Below are 26,030 nucleotides of genomic sequence, written 5' to 3' on the forward strand. Positions count from 1 at the left end.
AAAGGATATAGTTTTATACAGACTTGCGGTGAAGCCTGTATTTACAAGAAAGTGAGTGGGAGCACTACAACATTTCTGATAAGTATATGTGAATGACATATTATTGACCGGAAATAATGTAGAATTATTCTGCAAAGCATAAAGGAGTGTTTGAAAGGAGTTTTTCAAAGAAAGACCTCGGTGTAGCTGCTTACATATTGAGCATCAAGATCTATAGAGATAGATCAAGACGCTTGATAAGTTTTTTCAATGAGTACATACCTTAACAAGATTTTGAAGTAGTTCAAAATAGAACAGTCAAAGAAAGAGTTCTTGACTGTGTTACAAGGTGTGAAATTGAGTAAGACTCAAAGCCCGACCACGGCAGAAGATAGAAAGAGAATGAAAGTCATTCCCTATGCCTTGGCCATAGGTTCTATAAAGTATGCCATGCTGTGTACCAGATCTATTGTATACCCTACACTGATTTTTGCAAGGGAGTACAATAGTGATCTAGGAGTAGATCACTGGACAGCGGTCAAAATTATCCTTAGTGGAATAAGGATATGTTTCTCGATTATGGAAGTGACAAAAGGTTCGTCGTAAAGGGTTACGTCGATGCAAGTTTTGACACTAAATCTAGATGACTCTAAGTCTCGGTCTAGATACATATTGAAAGTGGGAGCAATTAGCTAGAGTAGCTCCGTGCAGAGCATTGTAGACATAGAAATTTGCAAAATACTTACGGATCTAAATGTGACAGACCCGTTGACTAAAATTATCTCACAATCAAAACATGATCACACCTTAGTACTCTTTGGGTGTTAATCACATAGCGATGCGAACTAGATTATTGAATCTAGTAAACCCTTTGAGTGTTGGTCACATAGAGATGTGAACTATGGGTGTTAATCACATGGTGATGTGAATTATTGATGTTAAATCACATGGCGATGTGAACTAGATTATTGACTCTAGTGCAAGTGGGAGACTGAAGGAAATATGCCCTAGAGGCAATAATAAAGTTATTATTTATTTTCTTATATCATGATAAATGTTTATTATTCATGCAATAATTGTATTAACCGGAAACATAATACATGTGTGAATACATAGACAAACAGAGTGTCACTAGTATGCCTCTACTTGACTAGCTCGTTAATCAAAGATGGTTATGTTTCCTATCCATAGACATGAGTTGTCATTTGATTAATGGGATCACCTCATTAGGAGAATGACGTGATTGACTTGACCCATTCCGTTAGCTTAGCACCCGATCGTTTAGTATGTTGCTATTGCTTTCTTCATGACTTATACATGTTCCTATGACTATGAGATTATGCAACTCCCGTTTATCGGAGGAACACTTTGTGTGCTACCAAACGTCACAACGTAAATGGGTGATTATAAAGGTGCTCTACAGGTGTCTCCAAAGGTACTTGTTGGGTTGGCGTATTTCGAGATTAGGATTTGTCACTCCGATTGTCGGAGAGGTATCTCTAGGCCCACTCGGTAATGCACATCACTATAAGCCTTGCAAGCATTGTGACTAATAAGTTAGTTGCGGGATGATGTGTTACGGAACGAGTAAAGAGACTTGCCGGTAACGAGATTGAACTAGGTATCGAGATACCGACGATCGAATCTCGGGCAAGTAACATACCGGTGACAAAGGGAACAACGTATGTTGTTATGCGGTCTGACCGATAAAGATCTTCGTAGAATATGTGGGAGCCAATATGGGCATCCAGGTCCCGCTATTGGTTATTGACCGGAAACGTGTCTCGGTCATGTCTACATAGTTCTCGAACCCGTAGGGTCCGCACGCTTAACGTTACGATGACAGTTTTATTGAGTTTTGATGTACCGAAGGAGTTTGGAGTCCCGGATGAGATCGGGGATATGACGAGGATTCTCGAAATGGTCGAGACGTAAAAATCGATATATTGGACGACTATATTCGGACTTCGGAAAGGTTCCGAGTGATTCGGGTATTTTTCGGAGTACCGGAGAGTTACGGGAATTCGTATTGGGCCTTAATGGGCCATACGGGAAAGGAGAGAAAGGCCTCAAAAGGTGGCCGCACCCCTCCCCATGGTCTGGTCCGAATTGGACTAGGGAAGGGGGGCGCACCCTTCCTTCTTTCTCCTCCCCCCTTCCCTTCTCCTACTCCCACAAGGAAAGGAGGAGTCCTACTCCTGGTGGGAGTAGGACTCCCCCCTATGGCGCGCCTCTCCCCTTGGCCAGCTGCCTCCCCCTTGCTCCTTTATATACGGGGGCAGGGGGGCACCCCAGAGACACAACAATTGATCCTTGAGATCTCTTAGCCGTGTGCGGTGGCCCCCTCCACCATATTACACCTCGATAATACCGTTGCGGAGCTTAGGCGAAGCCCTGCGTTGGTGGAACATCATCATCCTCACCACGCCGTCGTGCTGACGAAACTCTCCCTCAACACTCGGCTGGATCGGAGTTCGAGGGACGTCATCGAGCTGAACGTGTGTAGAACTCGGAGGTGCCGTACGTTCGGTACTTGATCGGTCGGATCGTGAAGACGTACGACTACATCAACCGCGTTGTGATAACGCTTCCGCTGTCGGTCTCCGAGGGTACGTGGACAACACTCCCCTCTCGTTGCTATGCATCACCATGATCTTGCGTGTGCGTAGGAATTTTTTTGAAATTACTACGTTCCCCAACACGATCTTGTGCCCTCGGCAGGATCTGGTAGATAGTTAGGCTTCTCAGCCTTTTTCATTTGTAGATGTCTGTACTCAGACATGTTAAGCTTCCGCATGTGCTTTGGCTTGTATGCTCTGAATGTTGGGTCATGAGACCCATGTTTGTAATACCTCACTCTTCGGAGCCTAATGAATAAATACTCTGAGTCGTAGAGTCTTGTTGTGATGCCATGCTGTATTGCACATATCGAGCATATTGTGTGTATGATTGAAATGCTTGGTATGTGTGGGATCCGACAATCTAGTTGTCTGTCCTTAGCAGCCTCTCTTATGGGGAAATGTAGTCTAGTGCCTCCTTGAGCCATAGTAGTCCGCTACAGCCCGGTTCACCGGAGTCCTGCTAGCCCGACACTACTGCTCTGGACACTTGACTGGCCGGCATGTGTTTCATATCGTTCCTGTGTCTGTCCCTTCGGGGAAATGTCACGCGGTGACATCCGGAGTCCTGCCTAGCCTGCTACAGCCCGGGTTCCCGGAGTCCTGTTAGCCCAGTGCTACAGCCCGGATTCGCACGCTGCTGACCGACACGTTCGATGTTGATTCATGTATGCCTGTCCCCATACGTTAGTGCCGCTTTGGGTTCACGACTAGCCATGTCGGCCCGGGTTCTCTGTCATATGGATGCTAGCGACATTGTCATATACGTGAGCCAAAAGGCGCAAACGATCTCGGGCCATGGTAAGGCGACACCCGTGGGAGTACCGTGCGTGAGGCCGCAAAGTGATATGAGGTGTTACAGGCTAGATCGGTGTGACTTGGAATCGGGGTCCCGACATGATGATCATCACACTTTTATTTACTTACAACTCAATATTACAACTCGATACTAGAACAAAGAAATGAATCTGTATGAATGCCTCCGGTGGTGTATCGGGATGTGCAATGATCTAGCATAGCAAAGATATCAAAAAACAGACAAGCCATGAAAATATCATGCTAGCTATCTTACGATCATGTAAAGCAATATGACAATAAATGCTCAAGTCATGTATATGATGATGATGGAAGTTGCATGGCAATATATCTCGGAATGGCTATGGAAATGCCATGATAGGTAGGTATGGTGGTTGTTTTGAGGAAGATATAAGGAGGCTTATGTGTGATAGAGTGTATCGTATCACGGGGTTTGGATGCACCGGCGAAGTTTGCACCAACTCTCTGAAGAAAATATGCCCTAGAGGCAATAATAAAGTTGTTATTTATATTTCCTCATATCATTATAAATGTTTATTATTCATGCTAGAATTGTATTAACCGTAAATTTAGTACATGTGTGAATACATAGACAAACAAAGTGTCACTAGTATGCCTCTACTTGAGTAGCTCGTTGAATCAAAGATGGTTAAGTTTCCTAGCCATAGACATGAGTTGTCATTTGATTAACGGGATCACATCATTAGAGAATAATGTGATTGACTTGACCCATTCCGTTAGCTTAGCACTTGATCGTTTAGTATGTTGCTATTGCTTTCTTCATGACTTATACATGTTCCTATGACTATGAGATTATGCAACTCTCGAATACCGGAGGAACAATTTGTGTGCTACCAAATGTCACAACGTAACTGGGTGATTATAAAGGTGCTCTACAGGTGTCTCCGATGGTACTTGTTCAGTTGGCATAGATCGAGATTAGGATTTGTCACTCCGAGTATCGGAGAGGTATCTCTAGGCCCTCTCGGTAATGAACATCACTATAAGCCTTGCAAGCAATGTGACTAATGAGTTAGTTACGGGATGATGCATTACAGAACGAGTAAAGAGACTTGCCGGTAACGAGATTGAGCTAGGTATGATGATACCGACGATCGAATCTCGGGCAAGTAACATACCGATGACAAAGGGAACAACGTATGTTGTTATGCGGTTTGACCGATAAAGATCTTCGTAGAATATGTAGGAGCCAATATGAGCATCCAGTTACCGCTATTGGTTATTGGCCAGAGATGTGTCTCGTCATGTCTACATAGTTCTCGAACCCGTAGGGTCCGCACGCTTAACGTTCCATGACGATTTGTATTATGAGTTATGTGATTTGATAACCGAAGTTTGTTCGGAGTCCCGGATGAGATCATGGACATTACGAGGAGTCTCAAAATGGTCGAGACATAAAGATTGATATATTGGACGATGTTATTCGGACACTGGATGAGTTCTGGAAGGTACCGGATAAATATCGGAGTGCCGGAGAGTTATCGGAACCCCCCGGGGGAACTAATGGGCCTTCATGGGCCTTAGTGGGGAGAGAGAAGGGCCACAAGGGGCTGGCCGCGCCCTCTGGGTCCAAATTGGACTAGGGGAAGGGGGCGGCGCCCCCCTTTCCTTCCCTTCCCCCTCTCCCTTCCTTCTCCCCCCTTCCTCCAGGTGGAATCCTACTAGGACTTGGAGTCCTAGTAGGACTCCTCTCTCCTGGCGCGCCCTATAGGGGCCGGCCGGCCTCCCCCTCCCCTCCTTTATATACGGGGGCAGGGGGCACCCTAGAACACACAAGATCAATTGTCTTAGCCGTGTGCGGTACCCCTATCCACAGTTACACACCTCGGTCATATCGTCGTAGTGCTTAGGCGAAGCCCTGCGCCGGTAACTTCATCATCACCGTCGCCACGCAGTCGTGCTGACGGGACTCTCCCTTGTCCTCAACTGGATCAAGAGATCGAGGGACGTCATCGAGCTAAACGTGTGCTGAACGTGGAGGTGCCGTACGTTCGGTACTTGGATCGGTTGGATCGCGAAGACGTTCGACTACATCAACCGCGTTACTAAACGCTTCCGCTTTCGGTCTACGAGGGTACGTGGACACACTCTCCCCGCTCATTTCTATGCATCTCCTAGATAGATCTTGCATGGCCGTAGGTAATTTTTTTGAAATACTGCGTTCCCCAACAGCTAGTTATCTCATATGTTGAGGATTGGTACTCTCGTATGTAGGGGATGGGTTTAGTGCTCTCATTTATTGGAGTAGGGGGTGTTATGTTCTCAACTGGGGCTGGTTGAAGAATAACATCAATGGGGGAAGTGTTGGGTTCGGGAACAACATGGGGACATTTGAATTGCTTCCAAACCAATTGTGCAAAGTCCTCTTTCTCTTCATTTCTACAAACAAGAATATAACTTAATGCATTGATTGATTTAAAGTATAACTATACTGACTAGCTACTATAACTAGAGGATTTTAACTCTTAACAAAAAGCATTGCCTAATTCTTAAATTTCAACTCTTAATAGCTAGCTACTATAAAAGAGTAACAAAATAGAGAAAATAGCTAAACACGACCTTCAGAGTAGCGTTACCCCGGATGACCAGACAGAGCAGGATGCGAGAGCTGTTGACCACAGGTAACCAGTGAGCAAGAGGTTGGAGCAAGCCCCCTTAAGTCCATGCCATCGTCGGTGGACTAGATGGGGATGCCACCGGCGCCATGTTGGGGAAGTCGATGTTGTTGAGGGTACTAGCCGGCTAAGGCTGGTCCACCGTAGGGGAGGTTGGCTAGTCATTGTTGGGGACGAGACAATGAAGAGATTCCGGCCAACTGATTTTGGCGGCAACTAGGGCATTGATGGTGACATGGCGTGCGAGGTGGTCTGGAATGAATGAGTGACTACTCAAGGACATATTATCTTGATCATGGTTGTGTGGGGCTTGATGGGCTGGCACCGATTGGCTGGGTAGGCCTTAATATTAGCAGTAGAAAATTTTGCATTGCTGGAGCGTAGACTCGAGCATGCTAAAGCCCCTCCAGTAGATTGTCGTTGCATCAAACCAAATTATAAGTGTAAGTAAGATTGCCGGCCACAAACAACAAATCTAAACTATTTGAAGTGCAAAAGGAGAACAATGACTTTCTTTCATACCATAAAGCTTACAAAAGAGTGGCATGAAAACACGAATAGTAGTCCAAAAAAGATGGTATGGAGTCAGAAGCATATATGATTAAAAAACATGGCAGCTTATTTTTCTCGTCCAAATAGCAAGACAAAAGAAATTTGATTTGATCAAAGCTAGTAAGACACATACCAATTCAATAGCAGTTTCCAAAGAAAACATGCCCGTCTATGCTCTTTCGCTCAACGCCAGTTATCCTATTTGGGCCATACTATCAGCCAGCATGGGGTTGCCACTGAAACCCACAAAATTAAGAACATTGCCAACTGGTCTTCTCCGCAATCAGTCAAAGAAGTCCGCAGCTTCTTAGGTTTGGCCGGCTATTACTTATCCGTATTACTGAGTAATATCCAGCAACAGTCATATGACATCATATGCACATTTGAAGGAAATGAGTTACCTCAAATGAATGGTTAAACAATCATTTTATCTTATTTGGTTAGTGTAATCATTTGCTCCAATCAACCTACACTATAGAGAAACAAGGAAAAGCTTAATGCTATCTAGAATCATGGAATGCAAGAATAATTCGTGAGTCGAAGCTAATCCAAGCCCATGATTTCTCACCATGTGAGAAAAAAATCAAAAAAGTGCAAAAAGTGTGTAAGGGCAACAAAAACATTAGCATGACGATTAACTGAAGCTTGCAAGCATATAAATGGGAACAAAAGTTAATACCTACAATTTCAAAGAGAAAAGCACAATGTAGAGTGGTGAATGTACTCAAAATAAGCATATAACAACTCAAAATGATACAATCTATTGCACAAATAATTCGTAAAATAATAAAAATGTTAGCAATTGCAATATGTGGATAGTCAATCAAGATGCAACTTAATTTGAAACAATAAAAATGCACAAAAAATGTAAATAGGTGAATACAAAAGTTATATTCAATGGAAGGCCCTATTATAAATCAGACTTGAACAAAAGGAACTGAAACCATGTGATACATTGGATACGTATATACCTCTTAAGAAAGAGGCAGCATATTACTATTGACTACTAGATCTTGTCACATTGCAAAGCAAAGTTAAAGATCATCATCAATAGAACATGAATAGTCTTACGAGATAAATTATTGCAACAAAAAAAACTACACAAAAAAGTCATAGGTGCATACAAAAGCTATTTTCGAGTGAATAGGAAGATAACACACTCACCGTAGATGGTCCTACCCTCAGACTGCACCATCTTCATGCGCTCTGCAATATCCTATACAACAACTTGGAGAATCAGCGTGAGGGGGGCATTTGAGATGGATGACCGTAATGGATGGGTAAGGGCTTAGTGATGGGAAAGGAAGGGTTTGGCGTGCGTTTGATCGATCTAGAAAAATATTGATCTCAATTCATTGATTAATTGATAAGAATCAAATATATTTTCCATAGTTTTTGTACATAGGTCCTCATTCTTGTAAGTTAAGTGAAGAACAAAATATGACATTGTTTTTTTAAGAAAGAGAGCATGAGAAAATAACATACTAATTTTGCATATTTTAACACATCTTACACACCCTTTCCCTATGTCTATGTATAATAAGTCTAGGTGGAAAGAATGTGCAAGAATAGCTAGGGTTCATGAATTTCTTACCAAGGTAGATAAGAACACTTCATTATGCCAGGTCCGATTCTTTTTAAGAAAACTATTAGTAATGAGAACCACCAAAAAAGGCAGTATGGAAATCCTCAAACAGTCCAAGCTTAAGAGAGTATATATACACATGTTTATTATTATTTCGATGTTTGAACTAAGGGTCTAGGATTCTAGTTTTGCTAAATCTCAAGACCAACCCTAAACTTAGTATCTCCATTTCTTGATATGCGGGTTTAAAGTTATATGAAGACTAAAAAGAAACAAAGGGAGTTGGTTGTGTTAGTAGCACCCTAGTGTAGGAAGCAGAAGTATGGACGTGGACTCCTGCATCTGCATGTCGTCCACCCAACAATAATCGACTATTTTGTCAATTGAGTGAGACATCAGCCAATGTTTCTTACCAGTTCCAAGAGTTTTGAAAGGTCACTACGGCTCAAATGTTTAGCTAGCAACTGACATTTGTCTCTTATATAAGGCCTCTTTGATTTATAGACTTCACAAAATGCAGGAATAGGAAAAGAAGATTATTAGAATGGCATGTCCTCTTGAACCCTAGAGGAATAGAAAGCCACATGAATTTGGATCAAAAGAGTGTTTAATGTAAGAAAAATAAACGAATTGCACAAAGAGGGTTGAGTAGATGAAAATTTTCCTCCAAAATAATGTGGAAAGCAAAGCTTATAATTTTTTCGTAAGTATTTCCATTCCAATAAATCAAACGACATATGTAGAAAAATAACAATCTAGATCTTCCAAAAAACATCTTTGAATCAAAGCAACCGTAAATAGGGTGCTCTTACCACTACTCTATTCGTAGCATCGAGAGGACAAGCGCCACTCACGCAAAGAGAGAACAAAGCGCATGAGTGAGCAAGTGATATAGAAAGATGGTGTCTTAACGTAGATAATAGCCCCGTCCATAGATATGGAGAACAATATGATTTTTCGTGTTTCTTGAAAACATATGTATAGTCTTCTGTTATTTGATTCCAAAAATCATGTGTACTACATAATTTTTAAATACAAAATTAACTTCTTTTGGGCCAGGGCGTGGCATTTTCAGTAGGGCCTTTCCAAGCCCGACCTAGGGTATGCTCGGGGTATAACTAGAAGAGTGTATTTTTCGTCCCTCAATTTATCGTGAAATGTGGCTTTCGTCCTTTAACTTTTTCTGGTGCAACCTTCTTCCCTCAACTCTTAATACCATGTATAGTTAGTCCCTGATATCGGTATTCCCTTACAAACCCGGTTTTGACCTTATGTCACATGGTTTTGGCCACATCATCACTGTTAGGTGGCATAGGGCCGCATGTCACCGATAGAATCTCTCTCTCTCTCTCTCTCTCTTTTATTATACATACATACATACATACATACATACGTACATACATATCGTCATTGAACCATTGACGCTGCTCCAGCGACTGGAGCAACTCCACCCGTTTTAGATGTACATTGCGTGATGCTGAGAGCGAGGCGGCGGTGCTGCTCTAGGAGGTTGGTGATGGGAGAAGATCCTCCCGCTTTAGATGGTCACCAGGACAGTCAGGGTGAGGATAGGTGGCAGATCAGATCTAAACTAGCACAGATGAGAGAAAGGAGCACAATTCGCCACTGCATACAAGCCTCCACCGTGATGAGGTACAATCCCAAACCCTTGGGGATGCAAGGCGAAGGCATCATGCTCATTGGTACCGGTTGGACCAATGACATGGAGGATTCGATGGCGGTGGTATCTAGTTCACAAGAGAGGAAGAGCGAGGCGATAGACAAAGGAAGGGGAAACCTTACAAGTGTTTGAGTGATCAAAACCGTGCCAGGAAAAGTCAAAACCGGATTTGGCCGAGGAACACTCTTTTTAGGGACTATTCTACCTGATATTAACAGTTAAGGGACAAAGTTTGCGAAGCGTCAAAACCGAGTTTGACTCGGAAATATCGCTGTCAGGGAGACTGGTATGAAGAGTTGAGAGGCAAAGCTTGAAAAAAAGTTAAGAAAGCCTCACTTCTTGATAAACTGAGGGAAGAAAAAATAGTTCCCCTAATCCAAGGCCTTAACTGCGAAAACGAGGTTTCGCACGCCAGGCCGTGACAAAAACAAGAGCACGAAGCAGCCGCTTTCCCCTTCCTTCCGTCCCGACATCTCACACAGGTCACACAGCCCACCGCCCCCTCCAACCCCACCCCAAATTACACTTCTGCCCCCCGCCTCGCCGCGACCGACGAGCGCCTCGCCTCGGACTAGCTCCTAGGGTTTGTCTGCCCAGGCCGCCCGTCCCCACCCCGTCTCGTCGGCGGCGATGGCGTCGGAGTCCGCCGCGGCGGCGTCGGCTTCGTCCCCGGCGGCGGCGCGGGCCGGGGCCGGGAAGGACGACGAGCTGGCCGATCTGGTGCGGCGCATCGTCGACGTCCTCTCCCGCTACTCCGATCGCCTCCCCTTCGACCTCGACCGCCAGGTTTCCGCTCGGATCTTTGGCCTCGGTCCCCTCCCGTGCCTGAATGATCTGTCGGTAGTACTACTGTACCTCGTAGCTGAGGAATTCCCTTTTGTTGGTGGCCTGGCCCCCAAAGCTGCTGGCTCCATGTTTGGGGGAAAGGCTGTGCTTCTTAGCTGTGTATAGGCCACCGGGTGTTCTGCTGCGCTAGCTATTAGTACTCCCTAGGTTGCGAAGCATCGATTCAGTAATGTGTTGTTAGCTGCCGCGCAAGCTTCGGGCATGTACAAGGCGGGGGTTCGCAGGTGTTCACTGTAAAGCATGTCTCCTATTTTTCAGGGTAATGCGCGATCGGTTTCGGCAAAAGGTCAGGGGATTGCTGTGGTCCTTGTGATTTTGATGTCTCCTTGGCTGAAAGAATCAGTCAGTACTGCTATATAGGAATGCCGGTTAGTCAGAAAGATTCGGATGGCTACTATGTGATCTCCAGAGATGATATACCTCTGTGGGTAGATAGTGATGGGGTGTTTTTTGCTATTCCTGAATTTAATATAGATTAAGGTCAGACTGCCAAATGGCAAATATTCTTTAGTTAATAGAATATGATGTCCTAGATCAATAGAGCATACCTATTTAACCCCTTCCATTCCGGCCGGAGTTACCTGTTCATTCTGCTTCAGAACAAAAACAGCACGCAGCAGCTTGCATTCCGTACTGGCCATAATTCTGGCAATTCCAGCCAGGACACTGCAATAGCAAAGTGGCCAACAATTAACAACAAACAGTTTTCTTCTAGGAACAGCAGATTAGCTTGACGCTTTGCTCTTTTCCCGTTCATAGTGAAGGTGCAGATTAGGTAGAAACAGCGCACAAAAGAACACAAAAATGGAGAAGTTTTTAGCCTACAGGAGGGGAGCTGCCATTAGATAGAAATCTGTAGGAGAGGAGTTGGTGCACTGGAGCATACCTTGATGCTGAGCCTGAGAGGGGAAGGAGTCAAGGAGCTCACCACCGGCGAGCTACTGCTGGAGCCTAAGGGGGCAGGAGGCAGGAAGCACGGTGGTGAGCTGCTTCTGTAGCTTGAGAGGGGGGAAGAGACGAGGAGCCCACCACCGGCGAGCTGTTGGCCTGCTGTTGGAGCCTGAGAAGGGGAGGGTGCGGGGAGCACACCGTATCTTGCGGCCAGTGCGCTGCTGCTAGAGCCTGAGAGGGGGAGGAGGCGAGTAGCCCACAGCCGGCTTGTCGCCGGTTTGCCTGCTAGATCTGGTGGCGCCACCAAGAGTGGGTACAGCAGGGAGGAAGAGGATTGGGAGTGGAGGCTGGATGGACACAAGGGATGGGGACAGGTTAGGGTTGCCTGCTAGATCTGGTGGCGCCGCCAAGAGTGGGTACAGCAGGGAGGAAGAGGATCGGGTGTGGAGGCTGGACACAAGGGATGGGGACAGGCTAGGATTAGGATATGCCCCTTACTCAGTTTTTGCTGGGCCGGGCCGGGCCGTACAAGAAAGGATCAGGGAAGCTTCTGAAATGTATCTAAATTAAGATACTTTATTATTACCGTACTAACCGATACTCCACTGATATATATTGGGAATGTATCCTTATCAGATACAGTATTTGATACGGACACGCTGGTTGCCGGACAAATCGGTGCCACAGAGCGAGGTGGTACTATTGTCCTGAGGTTCTACTCTTACTGAGAGCCAATATACATGGAATATTCGACCTGTTGCTTTGTAGGCTTCGCCGTTCCCTTGTTGTAAACATGCTAGTCCAAGCTACCATTAACCCTTTCATCATTATTTTTCACGTTTTATCTTTCTTCTAATTATATGACTCGTGTCTATAAATTGAATACACATTAATTAATATGTCCGCATCGAAACGGAATGCTCTGGTAATGAGACATTCCGTTTTAAACACCAAAGCAACATAAGTAAGCACTTCATGCAAGACATCAAGACCTGTGACGTCTATAATTGCAAATTTACACTGTTTGAACAACGATATGATTCCACAAAGTATAAGTGCTTGAAGCAAACAGTGGACTGATCAGTGCATTGTGTGTTACTTGGCTAGAACAAAAGGATACATTAAGTTTTGTGGGTTCTATAGTGCTAAGTCCCATGACTTGCCATTTTTATGATATGTTATTTTGAGTCCTGGTTGCCAGAATTATTGAAGTACTTCTTTCATTTCCTCATTTAGAAACTTCGCTTGCTTACCACACTTGCTGCAATTGCCATCACAGGTTTTTTGGGTTCTCAAGTGCTAAGTCCCATGACTTGCCATTTTTATGATATGTTATTTTGAGTCCTTGTTCCCAGAATTATTGAAGTACTTCTTTCGTTTCCTCGTTTAGAAGCTTCGCTCGCTTACCACACTTGCTGCAATTGCCATCACAATTGTATTTGCCTGGAAACTGTTGAGAGCTCCTCCAGAGCAACCTCGGAGGCCACGGAGACGGGATGCTCCATCATCTAGCAACACAAGCAGTAGATCACAGCCAGGTGCTTTGGTCGGAACAGATGCCTGCTCATCAGTAGATTCAAGAGCACATGAAGCGATCAATCAGCTTTTCCAACCAGTAAATGTAGTGCTTCCTTTGTTTATTTCTAAATAATGTTAATGTTTAAGTAATCCTTAGGTTGATAGTTGCCTGTTTCTTCTTCAGCTGACTCTTGAGCAGCTTGTCAGGCATAAACTGAGCGAAGGGCGAAGGGTACTGCGCAAACCACTGCTTTTAGTGTTATTACAAAATTTCGAGCGTCCTGTTGGACCAATGCATGTGTTTCACTAATGTGGGAAGAACTGTTTCAGGTTACCTGCCGGTTACTTGGTGTGATTTTGGAGGAAACAACTCCAGAGGAGCTCCAGGTGAGCAGAAATGCTTCAGCAAATTTTGCTATTTTTTATTGACTAACTAATGAATTCATGGATGTATGTCTTCCTTCAGAATCACGTCACAGTGAGACCTTCTGTCTTGGAGGTTCTTCTAGAAATTGCAAAAATTTGTGACGTCTATCTGATGGAGCACGTTCTTGATGATGAAAGTGAGGTAGGTCTTGAAAGAGCCCCCGTGTTCTCTTGTTACTTTATTATGTTGTGCACCAGTATACTTCCATCATCATATGCATACCAAATAAAGTTTTTCATTTCACTACAGCTCATTGTTTTGGAATTTAGAGTTTGAATTATTACAAGTATGTGCTTCATTACCTAGTATAGTGTTTGGAGCAGATAACTTGACCCCCACACATTTGAATTGACGCAGGAAAAGGTACTGTCTGCCCTTAGTGAAGCTGGGCTTTTTACCAGTGGCAGTTTGGTGAGAGAGAAGGTAAACTTCATAATAAGACCTTGCAGACAGACATTTATCACTACCCTTAGTTTTGGATATATGGAATAGGTGTTTGAAATATAACTCTTTGCTGAAATCTGTAGGTTCTGTTCTGCAGTACGGAAATTGGTCGCACCTCTTTTGTCCGGCAACTGGAACCTGACTGGCACATTGACTCGAGTCCTGAAATCGTTCACCAGTTATCTGTAAGTCACAAATGCACAAATGCAGAGGTTTGATTTGCTATCTCCATTGCAGAGGTTTTATTTGCTATCTCCATTGCAGAGGTTTATCAAGTATCAGCTGCACATTTCGCCACAGCAAACGGAGAGGGTGTCACCCAATGTTTTCAGCTCTGCAAGCTTGGAACAGTTCTTTGGAGGTCTTGATCAGAGATGACAAAGTGAGGTACAACAGGAACTAGTATGCAGATCTACATGTGCATTTGCGTGTTTTTATGAAACTAAATAATTGGTTTGACCCATCTTATATAACCAAAGTGAGAGCTCAAGATAACAGAAAATACATATATTATTCTACACGTGCATTTGCGTGTTTTTATGAAACTAAATAGTTGGTTTGATGCATCTTTTATAACCTAAGTGAGAGCTCAAGATAACAGAAAATACATATATGATTCGACCTGAAATGCTCTTATGTTTTGAATGTGCATAATTTGCAGGTCAGACTTGAGCGAGCCGTGGCATAGTGAGAGCGCAGAGGAACATCATTGTTCAATTTATTTTCTTGAATGGTGCAATTCGTTTTTCTTGTATTGTGTGTAAAAGTCTTGTTGTGGCTGGTACTAAACTTGTTCTGCAATGCCCCATAAGCTATGGATAGAAAGACAGCACCTGTAGATTCATGCATCAACATTGTCCCTGTATAACCAAAGTAAACAGCTGTCAAGATGATGATATGTATTTTCACAAACACTGGCATTAGCGCTCCGGCAAAGATAGATGATATTGATGCCACCCCTCGACCTCCACAGTTCTAGGGCCTGGGCTACATCGTACATGTAGCCATTCTTTTAACAAAATAATGATTCAAAAACAGTATTTCTGTACCTCGAAAGAATCTGAGAAATGTATACATATTTTAATATGTGGTGCAGAACAAATACATAGAACAAAATGGGCTTCTTTTAGCCTATACAAAACATGTTATTTGATTTATACTAGCAAAACAATGGGAGGAAAAAAAAATCATAATTTCCAATGGTCATGATCACATTTTGCTGCACCACCGAGATACACTATCACTCTCAATTTCGTGAAATCATCAACATATTTTAAAACTTGTGCACATATTTGAAATTGCGTATATTTTTCAAATTCTTGAACACTTACAAGTTTTTGAACATTTTCTAAAATGAAGAACATTTATAAATTCATGAACATTTTATACTATTTCAAACATTTTTCTAAAAATTGTGAACATTTTTTTAAACAATTTTCTTGAATCAGCGAACATTTTTTTGAAATTCACAAACATTTTTTGATTTAACGGTTTTTTTGTTTAACGATCATTTTCTGGAAAGCATGACCATTTTTGAATCAACGAACATTTTATGAATGAATAAACTATTTGTAAGTTTTCGTGAAATCATCAACATATTTTAAAACTTGTGCACATATTTGAAATTGCAAATATTTTTCAAATTCTTGGACACTTACAAGTTTTTGAACATTTTCTAAAATGAAGAACATTTATAAATTCATGAACATTTCATACTATTTCAAACATTTTTCTAAAAATTGTGAACATTTTTTTAAACAATTTTCTTGAATCGGCGAACATTTTTTTGAAATTCACAAACATTTTTCGATTTAACGGTTTTTATATTTAACGATCATTTTCTGGAAAGCATGACCATTTTTGAATCAACGAACATTTTATGAATGGGTTGAATCGTTCGATATGATGTGGTTGAATCGTTGAATGTATAGTAGCAAAAGAGCCCGTGCGTTGCAACGAAAGAAAAAATAATACACGCTCTTAACTCAATAACCATCACTCAAGACTACAATAGGTCCACGTCCTTATTTTAGCGAGGCATCACATTTGTGTTGCTGCTTATCCTCCTTCCCACCCTCGCCGGCGGTGGTCTCAGTATTCACACAAACCAAAATGTGTTTGAATGTGGTTATCCTAAAGCATCCCCCCCCCCCCCCCCCCCCCCCCCGCCCTCGCGATGAGAAGGCTGTTGTTTTTCTCCCGCGAGGTTTAGAGGTGCGCATGTGTAGTTATCGATGTTTTCTTTCGTCTCTATATAGTTTTAGTAAGTGTTTATTTGCAATTCGGATCGCCACCGGTACGAAAGGAAAAACGGATTGTGCACTATAGAGTATAAGTTTGCTTCCAAAATAATATTTAAAAGTATATTTCACACGTAAAATAACATCATATTCAGCTTCTACACATTTTTCTAATAAAATTGCATATATAACATACTAAAATCGGAGTTACGGTTTAAAATATATGGATAGTTTAAAAAAACATTTCCTTGAGTTAAATATCTTCCAAAATAATATTTTATAAAAATTTAGCAGGTAAAAATAACATCATATTCAGATTCTACATATTTTCTAATCAAAATTAATATTTAACATATTAAAATCAAAGTTACCGTTTAAGAGATTGGATAATTAAAAAATATATTTGTTTGACTTAAGTATGATCTGCGCGTGAATTACCTAAAAGTCGAAGGGAGTTTCTGAAAAAAATGTAAAATAACGGTTCGGCTGTGACTTAAATGTGTACTGCGGATTAATTCACACAAAACGCAGTTTTCTTTTTTGCAAATTGCTTGACGGAACGTGATAAGAACTCCGTATTTATTATTAGGTAGAGATATAAGAATGCCATTCTGTCAGTATTGCATTATATTTTCAACATCAAGATTTGGGTTTACTATTGAACTTGCTATCTGCGAGACAAATATATGCATACATGAGATATACCTGATTCGTATCTCCATGGGGCAAAGATACCCACCGGGTTTGGGCATAAGCCTTTTTGTGTCGACGAAATCACTAGGCGAGAAACGACACTCAGTTGTTGTATGGGCACGTCCGCCTAGAACACGATGCATTTTGGTTTTTGAGACTTACTGCTTTTGTGCCGTGCCTAAAAAAAAGGCGGCTAGGGTTTCTGCCTTCCGCCGACGGTGCCGCCGATCTCCCACATCTCCTGTGGTCGTAGGGCCATGGGTGACGGTGGATACCGGCCCTTACCAGCACGAGGGCTCTGATTTCAGGTGCTTCTTCAACTTTTGTTAGGGTTTGTGTCCTGCTTAAAAAAATGAGACGGCGACGACTTCTTGAAGATGGAATAAGGTTCTCCCGCCTAGCCCCCCTCCCAATGGTGTGTCTAGCATCGTCGGAGGGCGTGTGGAGGTGTGTCTCCAGCGGACCTCGCGAGATTTGGTCAGTGGTTGTCTTTGGTAGATCCGGTCTTTGTTTGTCTTTGTTTATGTGTCTTCAGGTTGGATCCTTCTGATCTAAAATTCTCTTCATCGGTGACGGTTGTTATTCTGTGGCGTTGGTCCTATGAGACCTTAGCACGACGACTTTTCGACTGCCTACTACAACAAGTTGTGCCAGGCTCCGGCGAGGGAGGGGCAATGACGACAGCACGTCTTCGGCTCACTTCAGTGCTTGTAGTCGTTGTCGTGGTTCTAAGTCTGACAGTAGAATGGGGGGTAGGTATGAGGAGGCAAGATCCTAGCTACGGTGAAGTTGTGCATGCAAGATTTATGAGTTCAGGCCCTTCTCAGAGGAAGTAACAGCCCTACGTCTCGGTGCCCGGAGGCTGGTCGATTGGATTATGCGTGAAGTTACAGGGGTGTGAACCCTTGTCCCAGAGGAGGGGGTGGCTTATATAGAGTGCGTCAGGACCCCAGCCGTCCCCCGTTACATAGGGTTCAATGTACATAAAGAGGGGACGTTACTGGTAACATCAGTATTAAAGTCATATAAATGATCATTAAGACTACGGAGTGAACGTCCGACCGTTGCCATCCAGAGTGACCTTAGATCTTCTGTACTCTGAGTGGTTTCTGATATGGTCGAATGATTATATCCTGGTCGAATGGAATTGAATTATCCGAGTGGAACCATTGGTCGAGTGGGTTGCATCTTGAGGTGATTCCAGTCGGTAGAAGTTGCTGTCCTTTGAATGTCCTTAACTGTAGGGCAGTGTCCTTGGGAAGGGTGTTTAGATCAGGTCTATTACCCTACCCTAGGTACATGTCATCGTCATTAGCCCCTGAATGGTTCAGGGTCTGAGTGGAGATGGAGTTGAAGATGGTTCCGACCCAATTTTCACGCTTCAGAAGCATTTTACTTGGATTGGTGAACCATGCAAAAACTTCGACCTCGTTTTCGGTCGCCTTGAGCCATTCCGAGGTTGTCGAGTGAACTTTGTTGATAAGCTTTGAATGCTTATATGGTATAAAATCTTTGGCGCGATCGACTGCACTGTCATTCCCGGATCTCACGGGATTCGAAATTTGGGGAAGCGGGCGGGGTGGAGAGGACCGCAGTAAGCGGAGCAGATTAGGCAGGGCGGCTTGATTCTCGCGCCACCTTTTTCGCCACGTACCGAGCGCGCGACTGTTGCAGGATTTGACAGGATTGCCTGGGCCCTCAAGTCAGTCACTTGGGGAATTGGCCCATATAAGGTGTCTGGACCGGTGTTTTTCTACACAGTGCGTCCCACTTTCTTTCTTCCTCCCCTGCTTCTCCACTGCGTCCGCCCCCACCCTTGGCGCTGCCGCCCAGCCCAAGCGCAACCCGCTGCGATGGCGAAGGACAAGACGGCGGCTCTAGAGCGTGCGAAGAAGGCGACGACGAAGGCGAAGGGAAAGAAGACGAGCCGGGGAGGGTCGCCGTCAAGATCTGGCCTGGCACCCGGCTGGATCCAGGGCGACTGGATTCGGTCCACGATCCAGCAGGAGGATCTGGTTGAGGGGGGATTGATTCCCCACGGTTCCTGGCGGCTTCCGGAGGACGAGACCGAGCCGCGGCCGCAGGAGGGTGAGTGTGTCCTTGCGACCCACGTCAACCGCAGTTTCTCTTTGCCCCCCATCCTTTCTTCCGGGGTTTTCTGAACTATTTTGGAGCCCAACTTCATCACTTCTCTCCCAACACTATCACATACCTTGCTGCATTCGTGTCCATGTGTGAGAACTTTCTGGGCTGTCGACCGCACTGGGGTCTCTTCAAACACATTTTCACTTGTCGTTCTCAGTCTGTAAAAAAGGCTAATCCGAGTGATGAGAGGACACACATGATCCAGACATGTGGAGGTCTAGGGATCCAGATGAGGGGTAAAAGTACTTTCCCTGCTATGATTCTTCCTGATTCAGTCAGAGGGCCGCAGTCGACCTGGTTCTATTGTAAGGACCAACCGACCCCTGGTCAGTCGACTGGCCTTCCTCCGTTTTCCATGGAGCGAGTTGAGAAGCCCTCTCCCTTGAAAGTGACTCCAGCTGAGAAAGTGGAGGTGAATATGTTGGTTGAGCGAGTAGTCCAACTTGTCCACGATGGTGTGACTGGCATGGACTTGTTAGAGGTGTTTCTCAGTCAACGCATTCAGCCACTCCAGCCCGTGATCATCCAATGTGGATGTACTCGGGTATTGATGACAGCACTCGGACCCACCCGGAGGAAGTTGATGAGGAGACGGTGGCGCAGTGGCTGCAGGGCATCACTGGCAACAAGGACAACCCCAGGGGGTCTAGGAGGATTCCCCCACTCGACAACACCAACGAACCCGACAAGGTCTGGCTCTTTTTTTTCGAGTGTCTTTTTGTTCTGACATGTATTTGTTCTTGAAACTGATTGATATCCGCTCAACTCTGTGCCTTGCAGATCTACACTGAAATGTATTCGATGCCCAACGGAGAGCAGGAGCAGGAGCAGGAGGGAGAGGCGAGCGGAGGTGACAGCGGCGACTGGCATTCTGATGGAGGAGAAGATGAGGAGAGTGAAGACTCAAGCAGTGGTGAGGAGGTCGACTCTCCACCTCGCCCGGAAAGACGCTCCAAGCAGAGGCAAGACCCAGCAAGTGTTCGTGGCAAAGCGACTCCACCGACTGGACAGACTTCAAAGCGCACTCGAACATCTTCTCCTGTGCCGACTGAGAAAGCGCCGAAGCAGCCCAAAGTCGCGCCGTCAAAACCCCGGAAGGCCTTGCCCAAGATTAAAGTGAACATCCCCATCGCTTCTGGGTAATCATTGTGCTTGACCTCTCAGTTTTTGCATGACTCGATCTTCGGTCGACTCACTTTCCTATTTTGACTGAGTGAATCTTGGAATTTGTAGTGCTGCTACCTCTGGGACTTCCATTTATAAGGATGATGATGATGAGGAGATGGAAGATGCGGTCACATCCAAAGCCGGTATGGCTCATGTCATCTTGTCTTTTCTTTGTCAACCACTTCTACGGTCGACTGAGCTCTTGTGGTCGATTCTTTTGCAGCTCCGCAAAATGTTATTGAACTTCCAGATGACGACGAAGATGTGCCACAGAAGCCCACGGGAAGGAGGGGCAGGACCTCGGGCAGGAGGACATTAGCTAGCCAGACGCCTCAGTCGACGCTGGCGGCAGAACCGGCTATCCAGCAGTCCGGGGATCTCAACCGTGCTTCTGTTACTTTTGCGGTTCCATTGTCAAGTGCACATCCTTCAGCGTCGACTACACAGGCCCCTGCTTCATCTGTGCAACTCCATGCCTCAGATTCTCGAGCTGCTACAGCTGATCCACCGTCTTCACTTTTCACCGCCCATCATGTCTCAGAGGACCAAGTGAGCGTCGCCAAGGAAGCTATACGCCAGGCGGGCCTTATGATGGAGCAGATGAAAATGGTGCGCGAGGCTAGTCAAGCTGCCTATGACGCCAGCTCAGCACTCCAGGCCAATGTCCAGGTTAGTTGATTTCCGACTGATCTTCTAGCTTGTCGCTTGTTCTGTTAGGATATGCTACCTGAAAACTTCATTGCGCATCCATTTGTCAGTCTGTACACCCACTAGGTGTTTCAATTTATGCTGAGTAGTTTTTCCAGTTGAGTCGACTAGGTTGTGTCGATTGTATCTTTGGACTAGTGGGGGCACGCAGAGTGCACCCACTGGGTGTAGTCCCCGAGGCCGCCGTTGAATGCGTGATTCGGCAGGGGTCTTGATAAAAATGTCTTATTCTTCAGTTCTTCCACTCGGTCTGGGCGGACCATGTCGAGTGGAACCTGAACCAGTGGGGGCACGCTGAGTGCACCCACTGGGTGTAGTCCCCGAGACCGCGGTCGACTGCGGGCAGTCAGTTGTGGTCTGAGAATAACTGTTCCTTCTCTTTTTTCTTCTTTTTTTGACATTCTTCTAATCGGTCTGGACGGACTATGTCGAGTGGAACCTGAACTAGTGGGGGCACGCTAAGTGCACCCACTGGGTGTAGTCCCCGAGACTACTTTTGAATGTTTGATTCAACAGTAGTCTTAGAACTTTTTTGAATTTGAACTTTATTGCCTGGTAAGCAACCAAACTTTGTATCTGTCGATTGACTATCCTCTGACCACAGAAATCTTGTGAACTTGAAGCCGGTTTGTTGACTTGGAGCAGAAGCAGATCCAGCTCAATCTTGATTTGGAGTTTGCCAAGGAGAACTTGCAGAAGGCTAAGGATGATGCTGTTGGTATGGAAAACTTGTCGACTGACTCTTTTCTGAACCGAGTGTTATTTCCTTCCTCTGGACCGAGCGTTATTTCTCTCAGAAAAAATGAACCAGGCTTTGGAGAAGAAGGATCTTGACCTTGCAGCCGCACAAAAATCGACCGAAGAGAAAACAGCACTTGCCGACCAGAAGCTGGCTTCAGTCGGAAAGTTAGAAACAGAAAATGCCAAGCTGAAGACTGCTCTTAACGAGGCCAATAAGGAGGTGACTCGGCTGAAGAAGGACAAGGGAGCTTTGACTGACAAGGTTGGTGATCTCAGTCGGAGGAGAAACGAGCTGGAGACTTATCTGGGAGGACTCGCCAAGAAATTATTCGTTATGCTTGAAGGTACCTTTCCTTGTCCGATTGTTTTGCTATCGTCGATTCATCATAAAGCCGTCGACTCATTATTTCTTTGTGAGTGTAGAATTCTGCCAAAACTTTGAGGAAGAAACTGGGCGAATCGAGACAAGCTTAGACCCCATCAATTCCCCTGTTAAAGATGAAGCTGCCATGAACGTGCTTCGACTGGAATCCCGGCTTGCCAGCATTACAGACTACCTCACTCGACTGAAGGTTGCGGTGTCGCAGATCGACACGACGCTCTGGCCAAGGGAGACGCTCCAAAATGACCTTGAGTCTCTGATGACTCGACTCAATGAGATCCCTGGTCGAGTGCAAGAATGGAAGAAATTGTCTGCTCCGTGCGGTGCTGACGTAGCTCTGTCCCTTGTTCGCGTCTGAGGGAGTCCTGGATTAGGGGGTCCTCGGACATCCGGACTGTATACTTTGGCCGGACTGTTGGACTATGAAGATACAAGATTGAAGACTTCGTCCCGTGTCCGGATGGGACTCTCCTTGGTGTGGAAGGCAAGCTTGGCAATTCGGATATGTAGATCTCCTCCCTTGTAACCGACTCTGTGTAACCCTAGCCCCCCCGGTGTCTATATAAACCGGAGGGTTTAGTCTGTAGGACAACAACAATCATAATCATAGGCTAGCTTCTAGGGTTTAGCCTCTACGATCTCGTGGTAGATCAACTCTTGCAATACTCATATCATCAAGATCAATCAAGTAGGAAGTAGAGTATTACCTCCATCGAGAGGGCCCGAACCTGGGTAAACATTGTGTCCCCCGCCTCCTGTTACCATTCGCCTTAGACGCACAGTTCGGGACCCCCTACCCGAGATCCGCCGGTTTTGACACCGACATTGGTGCTTTCATTGAGAGTTCCACTGTGCCGTCACCATAAAGGCTTGATGGCCCCTTCGATCATCGGCGACGATGCGATCCAGGGTGAGGTTTTCCTCCCCGGGCAGATCTTCGTATTCGGCGGCTTCGTACTGTGGGCCAACTCGCTTGGCCATCTGGAGCAAATCGAGAGCTACGCCCCTGGCCACCAGGTCAGGTTTGGAAGCTTGAACTATACTGCTGACATCCACGGAGACTTGATCTTCGACGGATTCGAGCCCATGTCAGGTGTGCCGCACAATCACGATGAGCATGACTTAGCTCTGTCGTCGGACGGTGTTCGGGAGGTCACACCTATGGCCACTCCGGCCCTCAATCCGGAGCAGATCGCGCCGTCCGAGGACGGGTGGATGGACCCCGCCATGGAGGCCGCACACTCAGCGGCGATAGAGCCGAATGCTGACTTCACCTCCTATGAGACATGTGTTGTCGGACACTTGGATTCGTCCCCGGCCACGGGCTCTGAACCGCCTGCGTCCGTGCCTATCGAATCTGATTGGGCACCGATCATGGAGTTTTCCTCCGCGGATATCTTTCAGCACTCGCCCCTGGGCGACGTGCTAAGTTCATTAAGGTCTCTCTCCTTGTCAGGAGACCCTTGGCCGAACTATGTCCGGCTCGAGTGGGAAGCGGACGACGAAGAAATTCATTCCTCACCCACCACCCACTTAATAGCCACTGTCGACGACTTAACCGGCATGCTTGATTTCGGCTCCGAAGACATCGACGGTATGGACGACGATGCTGGAGATGGACAGGAACCACCGCCCACAGGGCGCTGTACGGGCACCTCATCATATGATATATACATGGTGGATACCCCCAAAGAAAGCGATGACAATAAGGCAACGGAGGATAATCCCCTCGAGAAGCAATCTAAGCAACGGCGTCATCGGCGCCGCTCTAAGCCCCGCCATAGCAAAGGTAGCGATACCGGCACAAGAGACAATAACGCTGCAGATAGTGCCGAAGATGAAGACAATCCCCTCCAGCCAGGCTTTGAGCAGGAGGATGGGCACTACTAGAAAAAGGGCTATAGATGGGATTGACACTAATGGCGCACCAGACAAGCGGTGCGCCATTAGTATATACTAATGGCGCACCACCTTCTGATACGCCATTAGAGTTGAAACTACTAATGGCGCACTAGGCGCAGGGTGCGCCATTAGTATCAAATTTTTTTTTAACTAGTGCGCCTGTCCAAACATACTAATGGCGCATCCAGACACAGTGCGCCATTACTAGTTGTAACTAGTAATGGCGCACCTGTCCCAGGGTGCGCCATTAGTATCAATTTTTTTTAACTAGTGCGCCTGTCCAAACATACTAATGGCGCATCCAGACACAGTGCGCCATTACTAGTTGTAACTAGTAATGGCGCACCTGGCCCAGGGTGCGCCATTAGTATCAAAAGTTTTTTTTAACTAGTGCGCCTGTCCAAACATACTAATGGCGCACCACCAGAAGGTGCGCCATTAGTAACCTGGATTACTAATGGCGCATCTAGAGTTGGTGCGCCATTAGTAAGTGGGCAGCAACAAGATATTTTGGACAGCCTCTCCTACCCACACTCACTTTCTCCCCACTTCATTCTCTCCACCTCCTCCTTGTCTCGGGTGCCTCCTCTTTTTCACCTCATTTCCACCATAGATTCATTCAATTTAAGTGGTTAAATTACCTTGTTTTGATAGGTAAGTAAGGGGGAAGCTATATTTATGTTGTTCTCCCTACAACAATGTGCACATGCACTTTTTATGGCCTAGCTAGATCTATGTATGTTCGTGGTGTTGCATATGTTTGTGGTGTTGCATATGTGTTTGTGTTTGGAGGTGTACCGGTATTTGAAATGCGATAGTTGCCAATATTTTGCCGGAATGTTGATTCATTTCCGTTTCGGCGAGAATTTTGGCATTAAGCATTCTTTTTGGTCCTATTTTTAGGGAAAGTCATGCCAAATTTTTTCTTGGTTCTAAAATATCGTTTTGCTCTACCCCGCAGGCGACCATGGTCCGCATGATGACCGAAGGCATCGTGAATAGGTTTTTGAGGTCCGCGAAGGCCGAGATGCTTCAAAAGAACGAGACGGAGATAAGATGTCCGTGTCGAAGATGCAAGCTGAAGAGCCTTATTGCGGACCCGGAATCCTGGCAGGTGCGGGACCACCTGCTCTTGCGTGGTTTCATGGATGGCTATCGGTGGCAAGGTGATGAAGATGACTACGAAGTCGTCCATGGGGGCCGGGCAAGAAATGAGGAAGGGCAGCAAGACAACCACCGCGGCTCGGGCGGGCGAGAAGACGAAGAATCCCCAGGAGATGATCACGACGGTGATGCTGTACACAGTCATCATGTAGAAGATGCAGGACATGATGATGAGGAAGATGCCGGAGCAGACGACGGGCATGATCATGAAGATGATGATGCCGGCGGAGCAGACGACGCTGGACCATCGATGGGCTGGGTGCAGGACCCTCATATTCAAGAGCTGCTTCTCAAGCAGACGGATAACGCAAGAGCTGCCGCCCGAGAGAAAGCCAAGATGGATCAACTTGAGTTAGACGCGGTTACTCCATTGTATGAAGGATGCAGGCCCGAGGATACCCGCCTGAAAGTAACGCTCATGGCTCTGGAGATGAAGGTAAAACACAAAATGACCGACGCATGCTTCGACGAGAACATGTCATTCTGGCACGAACGTCTTCCCAAGGGGAACAAGTGCCCGACCAGTTTGGAGGAGGCGAAGAAAATCGTGTGTCCTCTGGATTTACCGCACGTGAAATACCATGTGTGCATGAACAATTGCATCATTTATCGGGACGAGCACGCGGAGTCTACCATATGTCCGGTGTGCGGCGTCACTCGATACAAGAAGAGGAAGAAAGCTCCTCGAAAAGTGGTGTGGTACTTTCCGATCACTCCTCGTCTGCAGCGGTATTTCGCGGACCCTAAGGTAGCAAAGCTCCTGCGTTGGCACGCGGATAGGGAGGAGAAGAAGCGAGAAGATGACGCAAATGATCCGGAGATAGATAAAAAAGACAAGATGCTGAGTCACCCTAAGGATGCGAGCCAGTGGCAAGCGTTGAACTTCGAAGACCTA

At 45.6% G+C, this 26,030-nt stretch overlaps 1 protein-coding gene and 1 long non-coding RNA gene across 2 annotated transcripts; one reads left to right on the forward strand and one right to left on the reverse strand.

Annotated features, from left to right (window-relative positions):
* Positions 1–6,765: 6,765 nt before the first annotated feature.
* On the reverse strand, positions 6,766–11,362 carry LOC123054697 (uncharacterized). Its single transcript, XR_006426302.1, has 3 exons — positions 11,262–11,362; positions 7,766–7,817; positions 6,766–6,941 (listed from the first exon to the last, which is right to left on the reverse strand). It is a non-coding gene; the product is annotated as an uncharacterized lncRNA (long non-coding RNA).
* Positions 10,316–14,905, forward strand: LOC123054696 (peroxisome biogenesis protein 22). The gene is made up of 9 exons (XM_044478526.1): positions 10,316–10,653; positions 12,995–13,225; positions 13,307–13,354; positions 13,453–13,509; positions 13,589–13,690; positions 13,907–13,972; positions 14,077–14,178; positions 14,258–14,380; positions 14,655–14,905. The coding sequence occupies exons 1-8, from the start codon at positions 10,498–10,500 to the stop codon at positions 14,369–14,371; spliced, it is 876 nt and encodes a 291-aa protein (XP_044334461.1). The 5' UTR covers positions 10,316–10,497; the 3' UTR covers positions 14,372–14,380; positions 14,655–14,905.
* The last annotated feature ends 11,125 nt before the right edge of the window (positions 14,906–26,030 follow it).

Source organism: Triticum aestivum, chromosome 2D (genome assembly GCF_018294505.1).
Source record: "Triticum aestivum cultivar Chinese Spring chromosome 2D, IWGSC CS RefSeq v2.1, whole genome shotgun sequence".
Taxonomy (NCBI): Eukaryota; Viridiplantae; Streptophyta; class Magnoliopsida; order Poales; family Poaceae; genus Triticum; species Triticum aestivum.

Coding starts and splice junctions, on each gene's coding strand:
- LOC123054696 (XM_044478526.1), top strand. CDS start 10,498: ATGGCGTCGGAGTCCGCCGCGGCGGCGTCGGCTTCGTCCCCGGCGGCG. Junction 13,973..14,076: donor GCAGTTTGGTGAGAGAGAAG/GTAAACTTCATA, acceptor TGAAATCTGTAG/GTTCTGTTCTGCAGTACGGA. Junction 14,179..14,257: donor AAATCGTTCACCAGTTATCT/GTAAGTCACAAA, acceptor TCTCCATTGCAG/AGGTTTATCAAGTATCAGCT.